The sequence below is a fragment of the Drosophila novamexicana genome, unplaced genomic scaffold (genome assembly GCF_003285875.2).
Source record: "Drosophila novamexicana strain 15010-1031.04,08,12 unplaced genomic scaffold, DnovRS2.1 tig00000462-arrow-pilon, whole genome shotgun sequence".
Taxonomy (NCBI): domain Eukaryota; kingdom Metazoa; phylum Arthropoda; class Insecta; order Diptera; family Drosophilidae; genus Drosophila; species Drosophila novamexicana.
In genome coordinates, this window is record NW_020824806.1 from 669,229 (window position 1) to 689,229 (window position 20,001).

Below are 20,001 nucleotides of genomic sequence, written 5' to 3' on the forward strand. Positions count from 1 at the left end.
AAAAACAAGGCATGCTTCACATAGCCTGTGACTGTCAATACTTCAGAATGGAATAGTTTATATATAACTTTAGCAAAGATTTATAAAATGAAAACTGCGTAAAAGAGCCTAAAAAAAAAAACAAAAAAACAAAAAAAAAAAACACATATTGTATCTAGAAAATGAGCAACAAAGAGATGAAGAGTGTGCACATGTATTATGTCCATTTTGAGCGCTTTGATTTAAGTGAACGTTACGCTTTGTGTGCAGAGTTGCCACCTTTTTGTAAGACACTCGCATACACACACATGCACACACAATTATACACACGTATACACACACGCTAATTGGCAATACTTTCGTCTTTCGCATTGCTGTACCTTAAAGAAAAACTATAACTGTACATTCTGTACTCCTTGAAAGTTCTATAACTGTCAACAAATAAAAAAAAACTTAATTGAGGCGAATACGAAGAAGAAGTAGAGTAAACATACTCATTAAATGGTAAGTTAATAAATGTGTAGCGTGTATTAGATTGTAAGTTGGCACACACACACACACACACACACACACACACACACACACACACACACGAAGCCTGCCTATGTGAACTTTTATATAAACGAGAATACACCAAAAACCATACGTAAGCTACACACACACACACACACACACACACACCCACACACATACACACGCACACATCCAAGACGCGCTGAACCAAAATTGAAATAAGTGAGCGATTTTTAACAATTTATACTACAATACAACAGACATCAACAAGAACAACTAGCTAAAACTTAATAGAACAAAAACAAATGAAAAAAAACATATAAGCAATTTAACAATCCCATAGCGAAATTTTTAAATGCTAACTACAAACATAAAAAAATGAACAAGAAATACTGCAAATTAGCATGTTGCGAGAAATGCAAAAGCAAATACACAATGTTTGTATTCATCTTATGAGTATGATTTTGTAGCTTAATGATAACATCTATATATATATATATATATATATATATATATATATATATATATGTATATACATAAACAAGGCAAAAAAATATAATATGCGTATATATACACATATATACAAATATATATAAATCGAGAAACTATAGTGAAGAAAAAAAACAACAAGCGTAAAATGAATAAAGAAATCACAACCACCAATCAATGTAAAACTAAATTAAACGACATTCAATGTAGCTTATTTATAATATGCGAGAACGAAGAAGCATTGAGATATTTAATTTCGTACATTGGTTTGCAGAAAATAAAATATAAAAAGAAAAACGTTTCATAGAGCATTCCCTTTGATTTTGCATTAAATCACTTACAAATCAAATTGGCGCGCTGTTGGCGAACAGTGTTGAAAAATGTGTTGGTGTACAAGCAAGTTGGCAGCACTTATTGCTTGCGACGTCACTAGTGCAAGGTCATTCACAAGTTTGATACTGAAAACAGCTATGTTATAAAAATGTTAAGCGCACATCACACTTAAGCGCGAACGCTAACATTTTCTCCATACCGTTAACATTGTCTGTCTGTTAACATTGAGCCGTAACTCGTTACTAAAACCGATTACTTGTCGAGCATTCACAACGAGTTGGCAGCTCTGCTCTGACAACAACATAATTCACAATAATGGTAAGCACTGCCTGTCTTTTTTTGTTGCAGTTTTTGATTATTTTATGATATACAATAATTGTGCAAAGCACTAGACAACAGCAGCTGATCGAATTGCAGCGCAGGTGTCACAAGCCACAAGGGACACCGAGAGAAACAGCAACAACAACAGCTGCGCAAACATTCACTTTTAGACACCTTCGGGGGAGGCTGACGAGTTGTGCGGAAGACGGTCGCCTCAAGACACGGAAGTGTTTTTTTTTAGCTGCTCGAAACTTGATTGAAAATCACCTTCGAAGCAGCGGCTGCTGATCGGAGTTCAGCCATGGCCGATGTTGGTGGCATGCCCGAAAATGCGGCCGAAATAGCCGTAGCCAATGCGATCAATAACATCAACGGGCGCAATCGTGTGCTCGCGGGCGGAGTGGGCGGAGTGGGAGGTGGCGTTGGCCAAGTAAGACGCAAGCACTTACACTCACACACATGCACACAGAGACAACACACATTAATTGCTTATCTGTAACATTTTGTAGAACAACATGATGAACATGCGGGATCGCCTATTTCATGCCATTTACTTTCGTGTGGCGGCCACCTATGCGGAGCTAGTGCCTCGGTAAGTGGGAAGCTTGCGTCTTGAAGTCCTCTAATTCCAATCGGACCCATCTCTCTGTCTGTTTTGCAGCAAGGTGCAGCTTGCCATTGAGTTTTTGCTGCTGCTCAAGGCTTTGGTGTTCTTTTTCACCCTGGTCTATGTGCATACGGCATTCATTAAGAATCCGTGCACCTGCCTGCAGGATGTGCAGAATTGGCCACGCGAGGGCGTTATCCGAGTGGAAATAATACCGCATCTGGCCGAGAAGCGTGCCATATGGCAGCGCATCAAGAGCGATCAGCAGCTGGTGCTGGCTCTAAAGCATACTTAGTAAGCCCGGACATTGAATCAAAAAGTTCCTTTCTCTAATGCCTGACTCCATTGCAGCCACTATGGCGTGGGACCGCAAACGCTGGACAATCACAACAGGCTGAAGCGCTACGAGGCGATACTGCGCAAACTGGGCCTGCCCGTGCGCCCCAATTTCGCGTACGGCAACGAGACCCTGTATTATTATTTTGATGCCATCAATATACTGGATAACTACGATCACCCCAGCGCCATACCGCTCAAGGGCGACGACGATGATGGTGCGTAGTCAATCCCTTGTATGCTTCATTTACAATTGTTACTCCAAACGCTTTGCCTTGCAGATGAGCAGTATATTGTGGAGTACTCTCTGGAGTACGGACACTTGCGTCTGTCGGCTGCCACACGCAAACGACTGAACATACCCGTGCTCACGGTGCAGCTGGATCCCAATACGAATGCCTGTTTCGGCGACAGATTAACGCGTTACCTGCTCAAGCGTTTGCTGGGGTAAATCAAGAAACTTTTGCTAGGAATTAAAATTTGTTAAATTCCCTTTATCAATTGCAGCTATGATGATTTGCTAATGGCCTCGGTGCGCACCGTGGCGGAGCGGGAGGAGAACAAGGGTTATCTGCGCAACGTGATTACGGGCGAGCATTACCGCTTCGTCTCCATGTGGTGGGCTGCCTGGAGCAGTTATCCAGCTGCTTTCTGTGTCATGCTGCTCTTTGTACGTCTGCCAATACAGTTCTCTTTATTAATTCAATTAATTAATTTGTTTGTCGCCTGCAGACGTTTTCCGTGTCCATGCTGCTGCGCTATTCGCATCATCAGATCTTTGTGTTCATAGGTAATTGGCTGGCCAAATCTAGATCGATTTTCATGTAATACAATCTCATTTACTTTCACAGTGGATCTGCTGCAAATGCTGGAGTACAATGTGTCCGCTCGGTTTCCCATTGCGCCCCTATTGACGGTCATATTGGCGCTAGTAGGTGTGCAAAGTTCTCCAGTCTAGAGCCTGGAATTATGAAATTAATCTGTTGCTTTATTTTTGGCAGGCATGGAGGCCATTATGTCGGAGTTCTTCAATGATACAACAACAGCTTTCTATATTATATTGATTGTCTGGATCGCGGATCAATTCGATGCCATCTGCTGTCACACAAGCATCACCAAGCGCCATTGGCTCAGGTGCGTAGCCCGACAGCTGCTAGAGTTTCTCTCCTTTTGTTTGTGCAATCGTCTGTGCCAAGAACAAATGACAAATTCAATTACATTAAGTTGAAGCATCCGTCGCAATCCTTTGCTGTCCGGACAGCATGTCCGGCTGCTGCTGAGCTCCGCTGAGCTGGAGCGCTACCCCCAGCACTTAACAGTTCATTTCGTTTTGTTCGCATTTTTTTTTTCATTCTTTCTCCTGTGCTGCAGCGTATTTCACACTCAGCGCTCGTTCGGTTCGTTTCGTTTCGTTTGGTTGTTATTTGAAAATTAACTTGGCTTGCGCAAGCCTCCCCCGGGGCCAAAGCAAATCGACCAACACACAACACCAAAGTCCCTCCGCATGCCGCCGGCACACAGAGAACACAGAATTTCATCACTTAAGTCAACAAGCGTAACCCAGGCGGTGCCTTACCCAAACCACCAACCCGAAGCCCCCCCAAAAAAAAAACTCAAACCCCAACTGGGCCGCGCCATTAGCAAACATTTAAATAAACTTGTTTGTAATAGCTGCGAACACAAAATGGAATAAGTGAAAACCTACCAAAAAAAAAAAAAAACGCATATAGAACCGGGCAGCTGCGAATACTCCTCTATAAACATTAATGACCACGCACGTCATACAAAACTCAATCTCAACTCTAAAACCCATTTTTCCCCTTTTATCAATTTTTTTTTTTTTCTTCTATTCATTCTGGTTGCGACTCTTGAAAAAAGACAAGTGAAAAGTGGCTGAGGGCGGGCTACTTTGCGGTTTATTGCGCGCACTTTGCATAATTGAGAAGCGCACAGTTTGAAATTATTTTGGTAAATCTCTGGGCCCGCCCGCACCCCCCGGCAGCAACAACATCGACATCGACAGCATCATCAGCATCATCGTGAAGATTTTTCAAACATTGCGCCCATCAATAATTCAAAGAGATACTCGACTATTCCCTTTATTCGGCCAATGCCGGCCCGGCTCGTCCGTCTGTCCCTGTTTGCCGTTTATGAGCTACAACCATTAGAAATTCATGCGCCGGCATTTACCAATCACTATTCCAGGGCCATTCCGGCTCCTCAAATTTGGTGTTGATTTTGCGTAATTTGCGACTGAATTAAAAGGCCATCAGAGTGGCATGGTTCTAGCAGCTGCCGTATTTATATTCATTAAACATTCATTGATCCCCAACCTCAAGCGCTTGCCCAGGCCTAGTCCTGTGTTTAACAAGCTGTTTATTGAGGTGCCCATGGTTGGACTTAATTTCTCAGCAATGCAAGCAACTAAATACAGCTGTTGGCATTGCAAATCTCTGAGAAAACCTCGCTTGAAATATTTAATATAATATAGTCGTATAGCTCCTATTTAGGAGAACATTCTTTGTGATATGCGGGAATATAGGAAAACCGCTTTAACGGAACATTTGAAGGCCTCGTTAGCCATCTGCCTTATCTGATTTATCTTCTGTGTAACTGCGAACAGGGCATATAACCTTTTAGATACTCTGTTGCATTTAAATAGCCATACTAAAGGATATAAAAAAGAACTGTCAACCATTTCGACCACACCTTATTCCTGCCAATTAGTTCTTTGACACCTCTTGAATAGCATCGTGCATTTGTATAGCAAAGAGCTGATATAAGTATAAATAGTTCTAAAGCAGAACAGTTGAGTTACAAGAGAATCAAAGATATGCTCGGTAGAATAGAATTCTGTATCATATGGATATCGTGATGTGTTTCTATGTGATTCTCATGGCTCAGACTAAAACTAACGTACTTTTCATTTGATTTATGCATTTATTATATGTAGAAATCACCCTTGCTTTTCACTTTCTCAACCACTTGCCGAATTTCCGCCAGTTTGTCGCTCTTTCCATCTCAATTGCCTCCTTTATCGCACACTCTCTCTCTCTCTCCCTCTCTAGCAGTCGTTCGCTCCTTTTTGGTCGCTTTTTTCTCACTTCCTTTCCTCTTGTTCTTACATCTCGCAATCTCTAGCCGTTTCGCTATCTCTCTTTCTAGCGCCCGCAAACTCTTATTGTTCTTCTCGTTATCGCTTTTCTTTGTTTCTATCGCTTCCTCGCTTGTACTCTCTTCTTTTATTTTCCTTCTTCTTTTCTTCAACAGTCGTCCCTTCTCTTGTTCCCTCTTTCTACTCTGTCTGTTCCTTTCCTCTGTCTTTCCCTAACTCTCGATAGCTTTTCATCTCTCCCTTAAACGTCGCCTTTCTATGCGCTTTTCACAATTCAGGCTAATGCCAATGCATTCCGTGAGAATCTTTCCGTAGAGCATATATTTGAATCTCATTTCAATGCCATTTTTGTTCTGTAGAACTAGAACTGTACAAATGCACGCAAATGCACGATGAATAGGCTTAGAGGTATTAATGTGGGGAGAATGAGTAAAAATAAAGAACCAAGCGCATTAAAAACTATTAATTAGTGTGAAAGGACTAATTAGCGAGAATAACATGTGGGCAAAATGGTTGACAAATCTTTTTTTTTTCTTGGAAATATTCTCAATCCACAGCAATTCATAATATTTTTCTTTTTACTTTTTTTTAAATCTCATAGAGGTTTCTTGAGCTCATTTAGCTTAGGTTTTATCTGGTATTTTTATTCGTTTTGATAAAAATAGATAATTCATCAGAAAAAAAAACATCGCGATTGTGAATTATTTAAATCCCATTTAAATATAAAATATTTATTGCAGCAGGAGTCTTAACCCTTATGGGCATTTCCTGGGAATCAAAGCAATCATAAATGTTTGGGTATTAGGCACAAGTTTGGGTTCTTGTTGATGTTCTCCAGCGGCTTCTTCTTCTTTCTCTTGTTGCTGAACTCTTTGAAAATATATGTTTACCTATTAAATGCGCAATTTCGTAGCCCATTTTTGCCGCCAAGCTGGGCCACACACACACGCACACGCACGCACACACATATGAAATGCATTCATGGGGCAACAGCGGAGCCTGGCATATGCAGATTTGTGTCCTGCCACGCCCCCCACGGCCCACGCCCAGTGTCTAGAGTAGCACAAGTAAAAATTAATTTTGTAAAAAGTCGAAAACATATTGGCTGAGCTCATCATGCACACACACACACACACACACACACACACACATCCTGTTTGTTTGCCTGTGTGCTTGTTTGTGTGTGTGTGTGTGTGTGTGTGGTATGTGTGCGTGTGTATGGCGTGTGTACTTTGGTTCGGTTTAATTTTGCTGTTATTGACCGCCTGAAGCAATCGAAGCGGGGGTTTTCCTTTTGACCCTTGCCGCTGCGCATAGCCTTTGCTTTGTATACCCTCAACTCATTACGGAAGGGTATATTGTTTTTGTGGGAATGTTGGTAACAGGCAGCAGGAAGGATTTCTGTGCTATAAAGCATATGTACTTTTGATAGGAACCAGCCGAGCTAATCTGACCATGTCCGTTTGTCTATCTATCCACTTGGCTGGAAATTTTAAACATATATTTCCCCTTATCATAGGCACAAATCTTTTACTTTTAAGATACCTTTTGCGTCTATTTCCCCAAGATTAAGGAACAAATACTAATTTTTAAACCCAGGTCTTTAAACTTTGGTATATACTCTTGTATGTCATAATTACGCGCTGCAAATTTTACAAGAATCGGACTATAAAGACCAACGCTTAAAGAGAACACATTGCCTATAAAAACATACTGTGGATCTAAGGGCAGAAGAAGCATCTTAGCATTTAAAGATAATACCTAAATAGGATATCTACAGGATAGCTTCAGAATATCGCCAGGATATCTCCTGATCGTGCACTCCCGACTAGAGCACTCTTACTTACTCCTTTCGTGCTGCCTGCTCCTGCGGTTATGGGTTACGCAAGGGACCTGCTATGAAAAGCAATGAAGGAAGGATAGGGGGGGGGGGGGGGTGGGCGACATAGGGTTAGCTTCCTGCCGCCAGAGTCCATGTCCAGAGCTCTTCCAACTCAGCCAACTTCCTGTCTGGTGCGCTGCCATTTTGGTTGCCTGTTTGCGGTTAGCTGCGATTGAAGTTTGGCTTAAAGACCAAGCGTTAATTAGCCCCGCTTAAGCTCTGCGCCGAGCTGCAAGCGTTGCAGCAGCAGCTGCAGCTCCACACGCCAGCTTAAGCAGGCCGTGGAATGGAGCGGGGACGGGGCGGGGCGGGGCGTGGTGCTCAGGTATTTTCGCGGCTCTAATTGACTGCCGTCAGCGACCTTAAAGTGGCATCAAAGCACGTTTAAAAATAATTCTGTTAATCGCCGTTTAACGAGCAGGCGCCAAAAATGTACAGAGCGCATAATTTGGCAGCCCTTTCGGCTGCCGCCCCCAACCCCTCCCCCTTTGAGGGGCCGCCCCTGGTTGACTTTGGCCCAAGCGGCTTCCAGTGCCGCGTAATGCTGCTTTTGTGCTTAAATCTGGTTGCCACGGCACGGGGCAGACGACACGTATTAAATGAGCTGCAAAAGTGTACAAAAAAGCAACAAACCGAGGCGATGTCTTGCGCAGATTGTCAAACCGACGGACGGATGGACGAAGGGACAACTGGGAATTGCGTGGCATTGGCGGCTTCAAAGAGCAAATTTTATCAGGCCAAAAGTGAAAGGGGTTGGGTGAAAGGGGCGGGAATGGGGGGGGGGGCGTTGGGCGGTAGCGGGTTCAAGTTCGGGTTCGGGTTCAGGCTCGAGTTGCCAGCTCGGGCAAAATTGTAACAGTCGCGCGTTTCAAGTAGCTGCGACCCCTCCACGCCCCGGCAACCCCTCACCTTACGCAACCGCCCTCCCGTCCCCCGCCCCCTGCCCCTGCCTTTTGCTGTTGCCTGTTGTTTACACGCTTGTTATGCGTACCTACTAACATATAGGTATACACTCTTATATATACGTATATATTTATGCCATAAGTATATATAGATTTGTTTGCTTGTTAACCCCACGGAAAACCCTTGAACTCCCCACTCCCCACCCTGGAGTCCCTTTTATGCACTCGCTAAGGGTATTCCAATTCAGTCGTGAATTGTGCTACGCTTGGAAGCTGTCATTTTTGTTGCTACAGAGCAAATACCTGATTCAACATATTCTTGTTTCCAACAATTCTCTCACTTCTAAAGATCATGTTGTTTAACTTTGCAGACAGTTCTTATACCGGAATATGCCAAGGCGTATTCCTATATCGCATAGTTGCCTATCTATCCATCTACCTATCTTGTTTGTTAAGTAATTTTATTCAAAGTTCACATTTACAAGCATCACTATGCGCCTAACATATGCACAATATGTTATCAACATCGAACTACTACATATATCATAGGAAAGATCTATAGAATGAATTGGTTGTAGAAGAAGTTGTTGTATGCAAAACTTATCTATTTTCTGATCACAAATCGAATCTGTTAGTAGCCTGATTCCACTATGTCCAACATAGCGTACATTTATTAACATTATTAACATAACATTAACCGCGTCTTTATATAAACAGCTGATTGGTTTTTTTAATGGAATCTGTCACACCCTCACGATCTCGTAACAGGGCTCCATTAATTGACACCTTTATATTTTTCATACTTTACATATTATACATTTTGAACATTCGCAATAAATTGAAGAAATGTTACTAGTGGAATTCGTCAATTAGATATGTGAAAGTGCTGAGATATGTTTTTATAATGGGAAAACGTATAGGCAAGTATGTACTTCACATACATTAAATTCTTAACATTCGCTCAAAATGTAAGATATGTTGCTAGTGAAATTTGCCTCTTAGATATGTGAGAGTGATGAGATATGTTTTTACAGGCAAAAATGTGCTTCACATACACAACATTTTTAACATGCGGCAGACATGATATAAATGTTGAGTCGGACCATTTGAGGGTATTTAACATTCGGTCTGCTGCAGCTAGCCACTCTTTTGGGTTCCGCAGCTCCTTCAGCTTGGAATTCGAAAAGGTGGCGCGTTTGGCCTCTGAACGTCAAATGTCGAAGGCATTGGCAACCATTGGCAGCACATTTCTGCCCCCCGCCTGGCCCTGCGCGGGCCTTACCCTTGCCCCCCACCCTTGGCTTGCTCCTTGTTTTTCGTGTTGATTGAGATCATGTTACGCAAAGTATAATTGCGTCAAGTTTGTTTTGCTGCCATAACTTTTGTCCGCGAGCCAACGCCTCGAACCCAATGCGAACGCCGCCGCCTGAAGTGGCCTGGCCTCTGGCTTGCCATATCCTTTGGCCTGTCACCTAGTCTCCCCCCCCTCCCCCTCTCCCCTCTCCTCCCCACCGTTGTGCGCTCTTGTTGTTCAAAGGTGCAGTTGATGAGTGTTCGTAACGAGGCAAAATCGGTTCATTGTTATACGCGTTATAGTTTCAGCTTGTTTGCTTTTCTCTCCTCTTGTCATTTTGCTCCTTTATTATTATGTTTTTTTTTTGTTTGCTTCTTTGTTTGTTTGTTGTTTATTTATTTGTTTGTTTGCCAACGTGGCGTATGCGCAACGTGCCCTTCTAGGCAACGCTGCGCGGCGTCTGCTTCAATTTATGCATGAAAATGGATCGTTTACACGCATTTATCAATGAATACACACTCACACACACTGTCACACACACTTACACATACTCGGGCTCTTTCACACTCTCACACACTCATTGTACTTCAGCTTTGTTATATTTCAATTAAGTGAATCAGATTTTCCCCAAAAAAAATAACTTTAACGTTTCTCACGTTTTACAACAATTGAGTGTATATTTGAGTGTGTGTGTGTGTGTGTGGTAATTGATATTTTTGATTGCACTTCTAAAAATTGCATTCAATTCGAGACCGTGCATAACATTCGATAGTTGTGCGTAATCAAACGAAGGGGGCACAAATAATATGTATCAATAGCGCAAGTTATGAAACATATCCGATTTCGAAACTTAATTATTTTTCCCCCATTGTGAAGGAATAATAACTAATACGATTTATATAACACACTTTGGCACTGTGACGCATTTACTGTAATTTGAGAATCAAATGAGCATCACTATTTTTCAATTAATTTATATTAATATAATACGAAACTTATGTAATACGACATGTGAGCGTGTTTTGTGGCCAAAGGTGTCAGGTTTTTATTCTTAATAGAGTCATTTTTATTGCTAAATTGCCAAGAACACAGATGGGATCATTTTTGCTAGGTTTATGTAAGAATACAATTTGAAAGGAACAGCTCTAAACGCGCATAACATAATTTAAATATCGAACTACATTTGAATGTCTTTAAATTAACAGAGCGCTCAATTATGCTGCAAACTTAAAAGTATACAAAATAGTAGCCAGAATTTTACTTTCTTAACCAGAACTTGTTAAAAAAGAAATTGCGAATATAAATATCAAATGCATAGGGAAAGTAACTTGATTTGAATTGCAATCTTTGCAATGGCCTACAGAGCGTTAACAGCACTGTAACAGGCTTTAACAGAGAGTTTGCAGCTGAAAAGTAGGCAACAGAATTGGTAGGCAAAAACAGAACCCTAACAGAGCTAACATAGCTGTTAATTAGCAGTTACATTACGATATTCCTTACAGAGAACTAACAGTGTAATAATAACAGGAACATTAGCTCAGGCAAAACCTATTGCATTTAAGCTGCATAAATTGTATATATTCGATATATGCATATGTAGAAATGGAATCTAATCGATTGGTGTAAATGCAGCGGGAACAGGTACGCGTGTATATCGCTGCACTTTAGCCAAATCGTCTGGATTAATGCAGCAAAACCACTTGGCCAGCATCGTAATATTCATATGCATTCCACCCAATCGGCTTATCCAATATGCAAATGCTGTGTGTGCGCGCTCGTGGGGGTGTGTGTGTGTGTGTGAGGGTGTGACTCGAGTGCTTGCAAGCTCATTGAGCACTTTAACCATTATATGAGGAATATATCCCTGGCAACGGCTGCACCCTTCATCAGCAGCTGCAGCTCCAGCTGCGTCTGCGTCTGTGTTTGCTGGCAACAAATAAACACTTGTGACAGCACCGATCGGATCAGTGTTGCCTTTTGCCCCCGAGCAATATGCCCCTGCAACGTGCTGCTGCCCTCGTCCCCTTTGCACTGACGCACCTGCCACCTGCTGGTTTGTCTGCTGCGTTGTTTGCTTTGGGGCTCTGCTTATTTAAGCATGCAACGCTGCCAATAGCAGCAGCGCCCACATATTCACACACATGCAACAGTTGTCTTGACAGGCACCCACCCTCTCTATTGTAAGCTGCCCCTCTAACCCCAGCCCTGCGACGTCTGTCGCTGCTGCAACATCATTTGCCCTCATTTCCGTTCGGTCGAAGGATATGAATGCCAATAGCACTTCCTTGGCGCACATCCGTTGCGACACGCCGCTGGCTGTGGCACCAGGCGGAGAGGGAGTGGCGAGCGGGGGAGGGGGTGGTGGCAAAGGCGCTGCCTGTTCCGCCCGCTTGACGCTTGTCAACGCTACGCTACATTAGGAAAACGAATGAAACGGAAACGAACAAGCGATAAGTGTTGTCTACGTGTCGTACGCTTTCACTGTCTTCGTGAGGTCCTTGCGGGTGCCGGGTGCGAGGTGTGCGGAAATTGCTGCAAAGCGTTTGGCACGATGTGTCCATAATGCTGCCCCATGCCGCATGCCACAGTCCACCCACTGGAAAGGCTTGCGAGCCAAATAAGTGTCGTGTGTCTTCATTTGTTGCTGTCGATTCTGATGTTCGTTTAAGTGTGTATAAGGGTGTGTGTCTTTGTGTGTGTGAGTGTGTGTGTGTGCACAATCAACTCAAATTAAATTCAATAACATAACTCAATCATGGCTATGCCCAATCCACCGCCCACACCCACACCCAATGTCCAACGTCCAGCGGCATTGTAAAAATAAATTAAACTTGAATTCCGCTGGACACTCTAGACACGACCCTCTGCTTATGGTTATGTCTTTCTCCTGCTCCTGTTCCTGTTTCTGCGCCCGTTCCCGCTCCTCTAACTTTTCCTGCTCCTGCTGCTGCTCCTTATCAATGAGCTGCCGTCGCTGCGTGTCGCTCATTGTGTTTATTATTTGTTGTCTTTGGCCTGCATAACAACAATTCTAACTAACACAGCGCCAGCAATTATTTATATTATTAAATCCTCTTGAGTGTCTTCGCCATTCTTGTTATACCCAGCAATTAAGCCTATTGGGGACGCCCCTTACATTAATTTGTGCGAAAGAAGCGACTGTCTTTCTTTAGTTATTATCAATATCTAATGTGAATACCAACTCTTGAAATGGAAATCGAGCTTATAATAGGCTAAGTTAAGCATATTTATCACAAAAGAGAGGTAAAAGCCGAGAAGTGATGAAAAATCGAGGAGAAAAGGCATCTAATGAAGCGACAGACTGATAGAATAATGACACTTAACTCTTGTATACGAAAGAAGCCGAGAGAAGCCAGGTAAAAGGTGATGAAAGGCGTGAAGCAAGACGAAAGGGAAATCATAAGAGAAGGCAAAGGAAAAAGAGACTATAAAGCGTTATGGCACTTATCAACACCAGGTCGGGTGGCTCTTAGAAAGAAGATAAAGCGAAGAGAGAAGCGGCGTTGAGAGAGGCTAGAAAGAAAGAAAGAAGTTCAGAAGCTGACGAAAAGAAATCTGAATAAAGCATTTACATATGTTCATGAAGAAAGAAATAACTGAAAAGAGAAGCAAAAGACCTGAAGCTACATTGAGTCTTTGAAAGAGAGAAGCGACGGGCATAGCACTTGACTCTTTCCATAAATACCGAAATGCAGAATGAAGCGATTAGAGAAGCAATGTGAAAATCAGATCAAATAGGTGTTGTTCTAGATGTTCGATAAGCCTAGAAAAAGGAAGTAAATTAAGCAGAAGTAAGAAGGAAGCAATAATAATGGCAAAGAGAGAAGCGACAGACAATGACTTATCTAAATGATAACCCTTCCAAGTCATAGATACCTCGTGAAGAGAGGACCCTTAAGTTTTGTTCGCCTGCATCAGTAGAGGCAAAAAGTATTTTCTAACTTCTCTCAACGCTTCTCACGCTTCCACCAAATGCAGGGTATCGCAGCATCGTGCAGCGTAGCACATTAGTTCGTCATTTATATCAATTGTTGTAAATGTTATTGTTGTGCTTGTTGTCAGTTCAAGGCGTTACTTATGTCTTGCCACGGTCCGACTGTCTGTCCGTCTGTCTGACCCATTTCTTTACAGCTTAGCGGGCAGAGGATGGGCAGCAATAAAATGTGTAAGAACCAAATAATTTGTTGCTTTTTATTTGAGCAATGTTAAATGCAATATTATTGAATGGTAATCATGCCCCGTGCCACATAAATACCTAGACGAATCCATATATTGATAAGGGTAAGGGTTGTTGTGCACAGCAACAAAAGGGGTGTACGTGTATGTGTGTATGTGTTAACCCAAACTTTTGTTGTTTGCTTACAGATTCTTCTACCTATATCATTTTGCCTTCTATGCGTATCACTATCGCTTCAGTGGACAATATCGTAGCCTGGCGCTGCTCTCCTCCTATCTATTCATCCAGGTAACTATGCTGCATTATGAAAGCAACATTTCTCCTTGTTGTTGTTGTTACCGTTGTTGTTGTTGTTGTTGTTGTTGCGCAACTGGAGCCAGTTTCTGGCTGTCAACTGCATGACAAATTACCCAGCGCATTATTGTCTGCCTGCCTGCCTGCCTGTCTGTCTGCCTGTCTATTTGACGGTGGACTCACGTGTAGACAGCGTCCCGTCACGTGCCTGACAACTGCCCTGGCTCCATTGCATAACACATTCGTTTCCCTCCCTCTCTCTCTCTCTCTATATATATATCTTTCTCTCTCCTTCTCTGTTTCAGCACTCGATGGTATTCTTCTTTCATCGCTATGAGCTGCCTGCGATTATGGCCCAGCGTCATGTCTTCATCATCACGCGTAATCAACCCAATGCCGCAGCTGCCGGCACTGGCGCCGCTCCAGTTGCAGCTCCTGGTCAGCAGGCGGCGCTGCAACGTGCGCGCGTGATTGTAATGCGACTATTTGGCCAGTTGGCCGCACAGCGTCAGGGTCAGGCGGGAGGCGCTGGCGTAGGCGCAGCGGGTGCCGGGCCGGGCGCCGCGGCAGTTGTTGCCATCGCACAGCCTGCGCACAATGCCAGCGCAGCGCTGGCGAATGCTTTGGGTAATCTGAGGCGGCTGCCCTTGGTGGGGGCGTGGTTGCACGGACGCGACCAGTTCGCCACCGAGCGACGCGTCTTCCTCGGCCAGGGACACGGCCACGGACAGATGATGCATGTGCGGCTGCAGCGCATCAATGTGGCCGACATACCAGGTCTGCAAACACGCGCCGCGGCTGCAGCAGTAGCAGCAACAGCCGCCGCAGTGGCAGCAACAGCAGCAGCACAGGCGGCAGCAACCGCGGCCGCGGCAGCAGCAACAGCGGCAGCAGCAGCTGCAACGCCCACAACAACAACAGCAACAACAACTGAAGGTAACTATGCACATTTGTTAATTATTGCTATTCTTAATATTGTTATTGTTTTCACTGCAATATTAATTAATATGTTATAATATATAATTAATGTGTTATTACTTATTAATCTTATTATTATTATTGCTGTTAATATGATTAATATTCATATTATTTTTATTATTATTATTACTATTATTATTATGATTATTATATATTATTATTATTATTATTATTAGTATTATAATTAGTATTATTATTATTATTACTATTATTATTATAACATTTATTATTATTATTATTATTATTATGATTATGATTATTTTTATTACTATTATTATTATTATTATTACTACTATTATTATTACTTTTATTATTATTATAACAAACAGTGGAGTGTCCCTGTATTGACGCTAGTTCATGGAGCTGGTTTTGCACATCCATTAACCCAGGTTCTGGTTCAAACCTTTGTTAAACTAACTTTAATTTTAATGAATCACATTTTTTCAAATTAACAACTGCCCGTTGTAATGAAAATATTGCAAATCACATTAATTTTCATATACACGATGCGGGCTAGATTAGATCTCCAGCCAAAATTGGCTTCGACCAAGGGTTAGAGCCTAAGCTATTTATCTCCCTAATAAATAGTATTTATATATCTGTATATATATTATGTGTTGATGTTAACTATATATAATGCATATTTATTTAATCCAAATAAGTCTAGATAACATTTTGCCTCACTTCAGGTGTTGGTTCATCAAATTTGTATAGGAATACCAGGCTTGTTTTGGGGTTCAACTCATTGTAAAACCTAAATTGAAATGTGGGCTCCGGTTTGTAGCCTTGGTAACTCCTTCTGCTAAGACAGCACTAGATACTGGCCTGGGACTCGCCGCCCGCATTCTCATTGTTGAGTTGTGCCTCCTGATTGACTGGGTCACTCAGAGACGAACTGCAACTATGTAAATGATTGTCCACTGTTTGTCGAGACCCTTGCACACGCTTCATTGCGCTCAATTTGGCGGCTTTAAAGCTTTTTGGCCCGCAATCTAATGGCACAAATAACTGTGACTGTTGCCAACGTTGTGCCCCATCGTCTGTGCAATCAGCCGGAAGATAAATTTAAATATTTCGTTTCAGGTGCACTCGAAAACGCAGTCAGCAAAAAATACAAAATAAACCAGGGCGAAACCAAATAAAAAAAAAAAATGGAACCCAAAAGATAAATGTACACAAATCTCTGATAGTCTCGCATGTGTAAACAAGTTTAAACCGTTCGCTGTGGGTTTGCGGACGATTAAATACCCTCTGATATGACTATCTGTCTTCCCTTTCATTTTTGATGGGCAAATCAGGCAAGAGGCATTCACTTCAAACAGTCTATTTTTTTTTGGGATTCTTTTCTTTAAATTTCGTTGAAATATGTGTAACGAGAATATGTTAGTTGGGAATATTATGCTCTTTCTAATGACAGTTGTACTTTGTATTATTCCAATTCGGAATTATATATTATTATATTATATTAATCCCCTTAAAACAAATATACATACCATGCCTCTATTATCCGAATCGTCAAATATAATCCTGTAAATATCTTATGAGATCAAAAGAACTGACGCTGAATAATGAATATGTTGAAATATTGTTGTAATGCATATCGCTCTTCTATGCGATTTTCATAAATTCAAGTAAGGCTTGCAGCTGGCGATTGATAGGAAACGAGAGTTTAAGGAGTTAATTATCTATTATTTATGCCACTTTTATCAGTCCGCGAAATACAAGCCTGTGAACCATAGTTGAAGACAATTTCGCATTAAATCAGAAGACCCGATGCAGGATAATGAATATGTCAAAATGTATCGCTCTTCTATGCGATTTTCATGAATACAAATAAGGCTTGCAGCTAGCGAATGACAGTGGAAGTTGAAGGGGTTGAAAGGTAAAGAGTCACATTAGGCTGAGAGAAAAGGAGAGAGAGAGGGAGAGAGAAATCAGAGAAAGAGTGATGGAGAGGTGGAGAAGGAGAGAAGGTTTTAAGGTTTTATTTGAGGTCATGAGAATTGCATAGCTTGGCGTAAAGAGTAAAGCTTTAAAGTCTGTACAATTATATTTTGCTAACACAAGTTTCTAAAGCACAATACAAAATTCCAGCTGAACTCGGCTATCCATTCAGATCACAATTATAGTGTAACAACATACATGTGCACAACCTGATGGTGCCCATTAAGTGAGTTTTTTTTTTTTTTTGTAGGCAGAAGGGTATAAAAAGGAGTGGCAATAAATGTCAAAGAGGCGGCGCACTCGAACATAAAAAACCGTCAATATTAACGATATAAAATATAAATGCGAACTGTCTGTGCTGCCCACGCCCACTCGGAGCAACTCCCTCCCCACCCCACAGTCCATCTCCTTGTCTGGGTTTTTTTGTATGTTAACAATAATATGAAATTATTTCTCAATTCCGAGCGAATGTTTTGTAGATTGTAATGCGCGCCTGTCATTTCCTGTTTTATTTTCACTTTATTTCATTGCTAACTTTGCCATTCTTTGCATATTTTAGATGTCGAATCAAATCATGGACAAGCACCAAGCCAAGCACCAGCAGCAGCAGCAGCAGCAACAACAACGATGATAAACAGCATCAATGATGCAGGAGCAGCAGAGCAGGAGACGACTACGGCAGGGGAAGCAAGAGAAGCAGCAGCGGAAACAGCCCAGGACAAGCAGCACTTGGAGCAGGACTTGGATCTGGGACAGGCTGGCATGCCTAAGATGTTGAAAAATCTAAATTTTGCTGCGGCGGATATTATAAATATGCCGGATACGGCGGAAAGTACAACAGCAACAACAACAGCTGAGTCCTCGCAGCTGCCAGCCTTGGCAAAGCAATTAGCAAATAATTTGCCAGCTCAAAGGACGCCGTCATCAGGTGAAAAGCAAAGCAGTTCAACTGACCAGCCGAGGGAAAACAACAAGAAAGTAACAGCCACAGCAAGTGCAGCCTTCTTTACGTCAAAACAATCCATAGCAGACGTCCAGGCTGAGTCTGCAGCAGCTTGGGCCAATCCAAGCACAATGATGGATGGCAGGCAAACAGTTGATTTTATAGAAGGCGACAGCTTCACGTCAACAGCAAATTACAACGCAACAAACCACATGCAGCAGGAGGGGCACAAGGAGCAGCTGGAGCAGCAGCAAAAGGAGGAGGAGGAGCAGCTGCCGGCCAGGCTAATGAAAACTCTACCGCATACATCAAACCAAGTGACAACAGCAGCAGAAGCCGCAACAGCCAACAACTGAATAAGAAGACAAAATCCCACACTCTGGGTGTTGCATGTGGTGGGACATGGGGCATGGGGCATGGGGTGGGCCTGGGCCTGGGCCTGGGCCTGGGCCTGGGCCTGGGGTGTTAGTAGGCGGGCCGCAAAAAAAAAAAAACTAAACATGAAGACCATTATGCAAGCATATAAAACAGCTAGTACATTTTAGATAATTTGCCTGGTGTACTTATGGCTAAAGCATGCACGCCCCGCGTCTGACTGAGCGAGTGTGTGTACGAGCGTGTGTGTGTGTGTGTGCGTGTGTGAGGGGGTGTGCGTGTCTAGCTAGAGAAACTTTCAGATTTTTGGGTTTTCGCATGCAAAAACTGTGTTACTTAGTGATTTTTAACTACAAATTAATGTGTGTTAACCATGGCAACAGCTCGCGGCAGGCTGCTCACTTTTTAATTAGCTGCCAAAAATGTGTGGACAGAAAACTATATATATATATAGATATATATATATATATTTACTTTTTGTTTTGTTTGCCACAATAAAAACAACAACAACAACAACGTATACAACATAATACATATTATATAGCTAGTCGATTCTGCAAAAAAAACAAAAAAGTTAATAAAAATAAAAAGGAAAATAAGTTTAAAACGAAAATTTATATAAATATAAATCAAAAAAAAGGAACTTGAAACAAATATTGCGCGCTTTGCATAGTGTTTGCATTTTTTTTTAATTACATGCGTTTTTGATTTTCTATTTTTTATATATTTAAATTTTGACCCCGGGCAAATTGTCGGCCTTTATTTGTTGCCCAAGGACATGGATGATATATGAAGTTCTGATGCGTTGCGATTATTTGTTATGCGCTTCTATTTTATTTTATTTCATTTTTTTTATTGTTGAAATGGAATTTTAATTTCGATTTGCGTTTCCGAGTCTGTTTGAACAGCTATTTGCATTGTGCGTTTTTTATGCCCTCCCAGAATGAATAAAGCGCAATAATTACTTACACACACACACACACACAGACACGCTGTGAATTTATATATAGTTAAAATAATCGCAATATATAAATATATATATCTATTTGTTGTTTACGAAATGTTTTTGTGTTAATTAATAAATCAGCAATAAATGCGTCGCGTGTGTTTGAAACCTTTGATAACCTTATGTTCATAAAGTTCCAAGATTTTGAAACATATTTCTATTGTACTTTACTTTTTGCATATGTGGGTGTGCGTGTGTGTGAGTGTGTGTGTGTGTCTGATATAAAAATACGTGAATAAACTAAACTAAAAATTTAAGCAATTCAACTTTGAGTACATGTTCTTCTCTCCAATTTACACAATCATTGCGAAAAGAAGATTTCTAAAATATAATACGACTATTTACTACTATAATATATATATATACATACTTATATATATACATTAATGTGCATACTGAGAGAGCAGCTCCCTTGAACTACTCTCAAATGTTATTTCTAAATGTGTAAAAATATACCATATTAAAAACTTAACTAGCGTTTCTTTACAATTT

At 41.6% G+C, this 20,001-nt stretch overlaps 1 protein-coding gene across 1 annotated transcript; it reads left to right on the forward strand.

Moving 5' to 3' along the window:
• Positions 1-110: 110 nt before the first annotated feature.
• LOC115760664 (membralin) lies at positions 111-18,557 on the forward strand. The gene is made up of 14 exons (XM_030702131.1): positions 111-483; positions 1,663-2,065; positions 2,145-2,227; positions 2,297-2,536; positions 2,594-2,796; positions 2,860-3,025; positions 3,086-3,248; positions 3,311-3,368; positions 3,430-3,513; positions 3,580-3,712; positions 14,158-14,257; positions 14,569-15,126; positions 15,169-15,199; positions 17,745-18,557. The coding sequence occupies exons 2-14, from the start codon at positions 1,937-1,939 to the stop codon at positions 18,482-18,484; spliced, it is 2,688 nt and encodes an 895-aa protein (XP_030557991.1). The 5' UTR covers positions 111-483; positions 1,663-1,936; the 3' UTR covers positions 18,485-18,557.
• Positions 18,558-20,001: the final 1,444 nt, after the last annotated feature.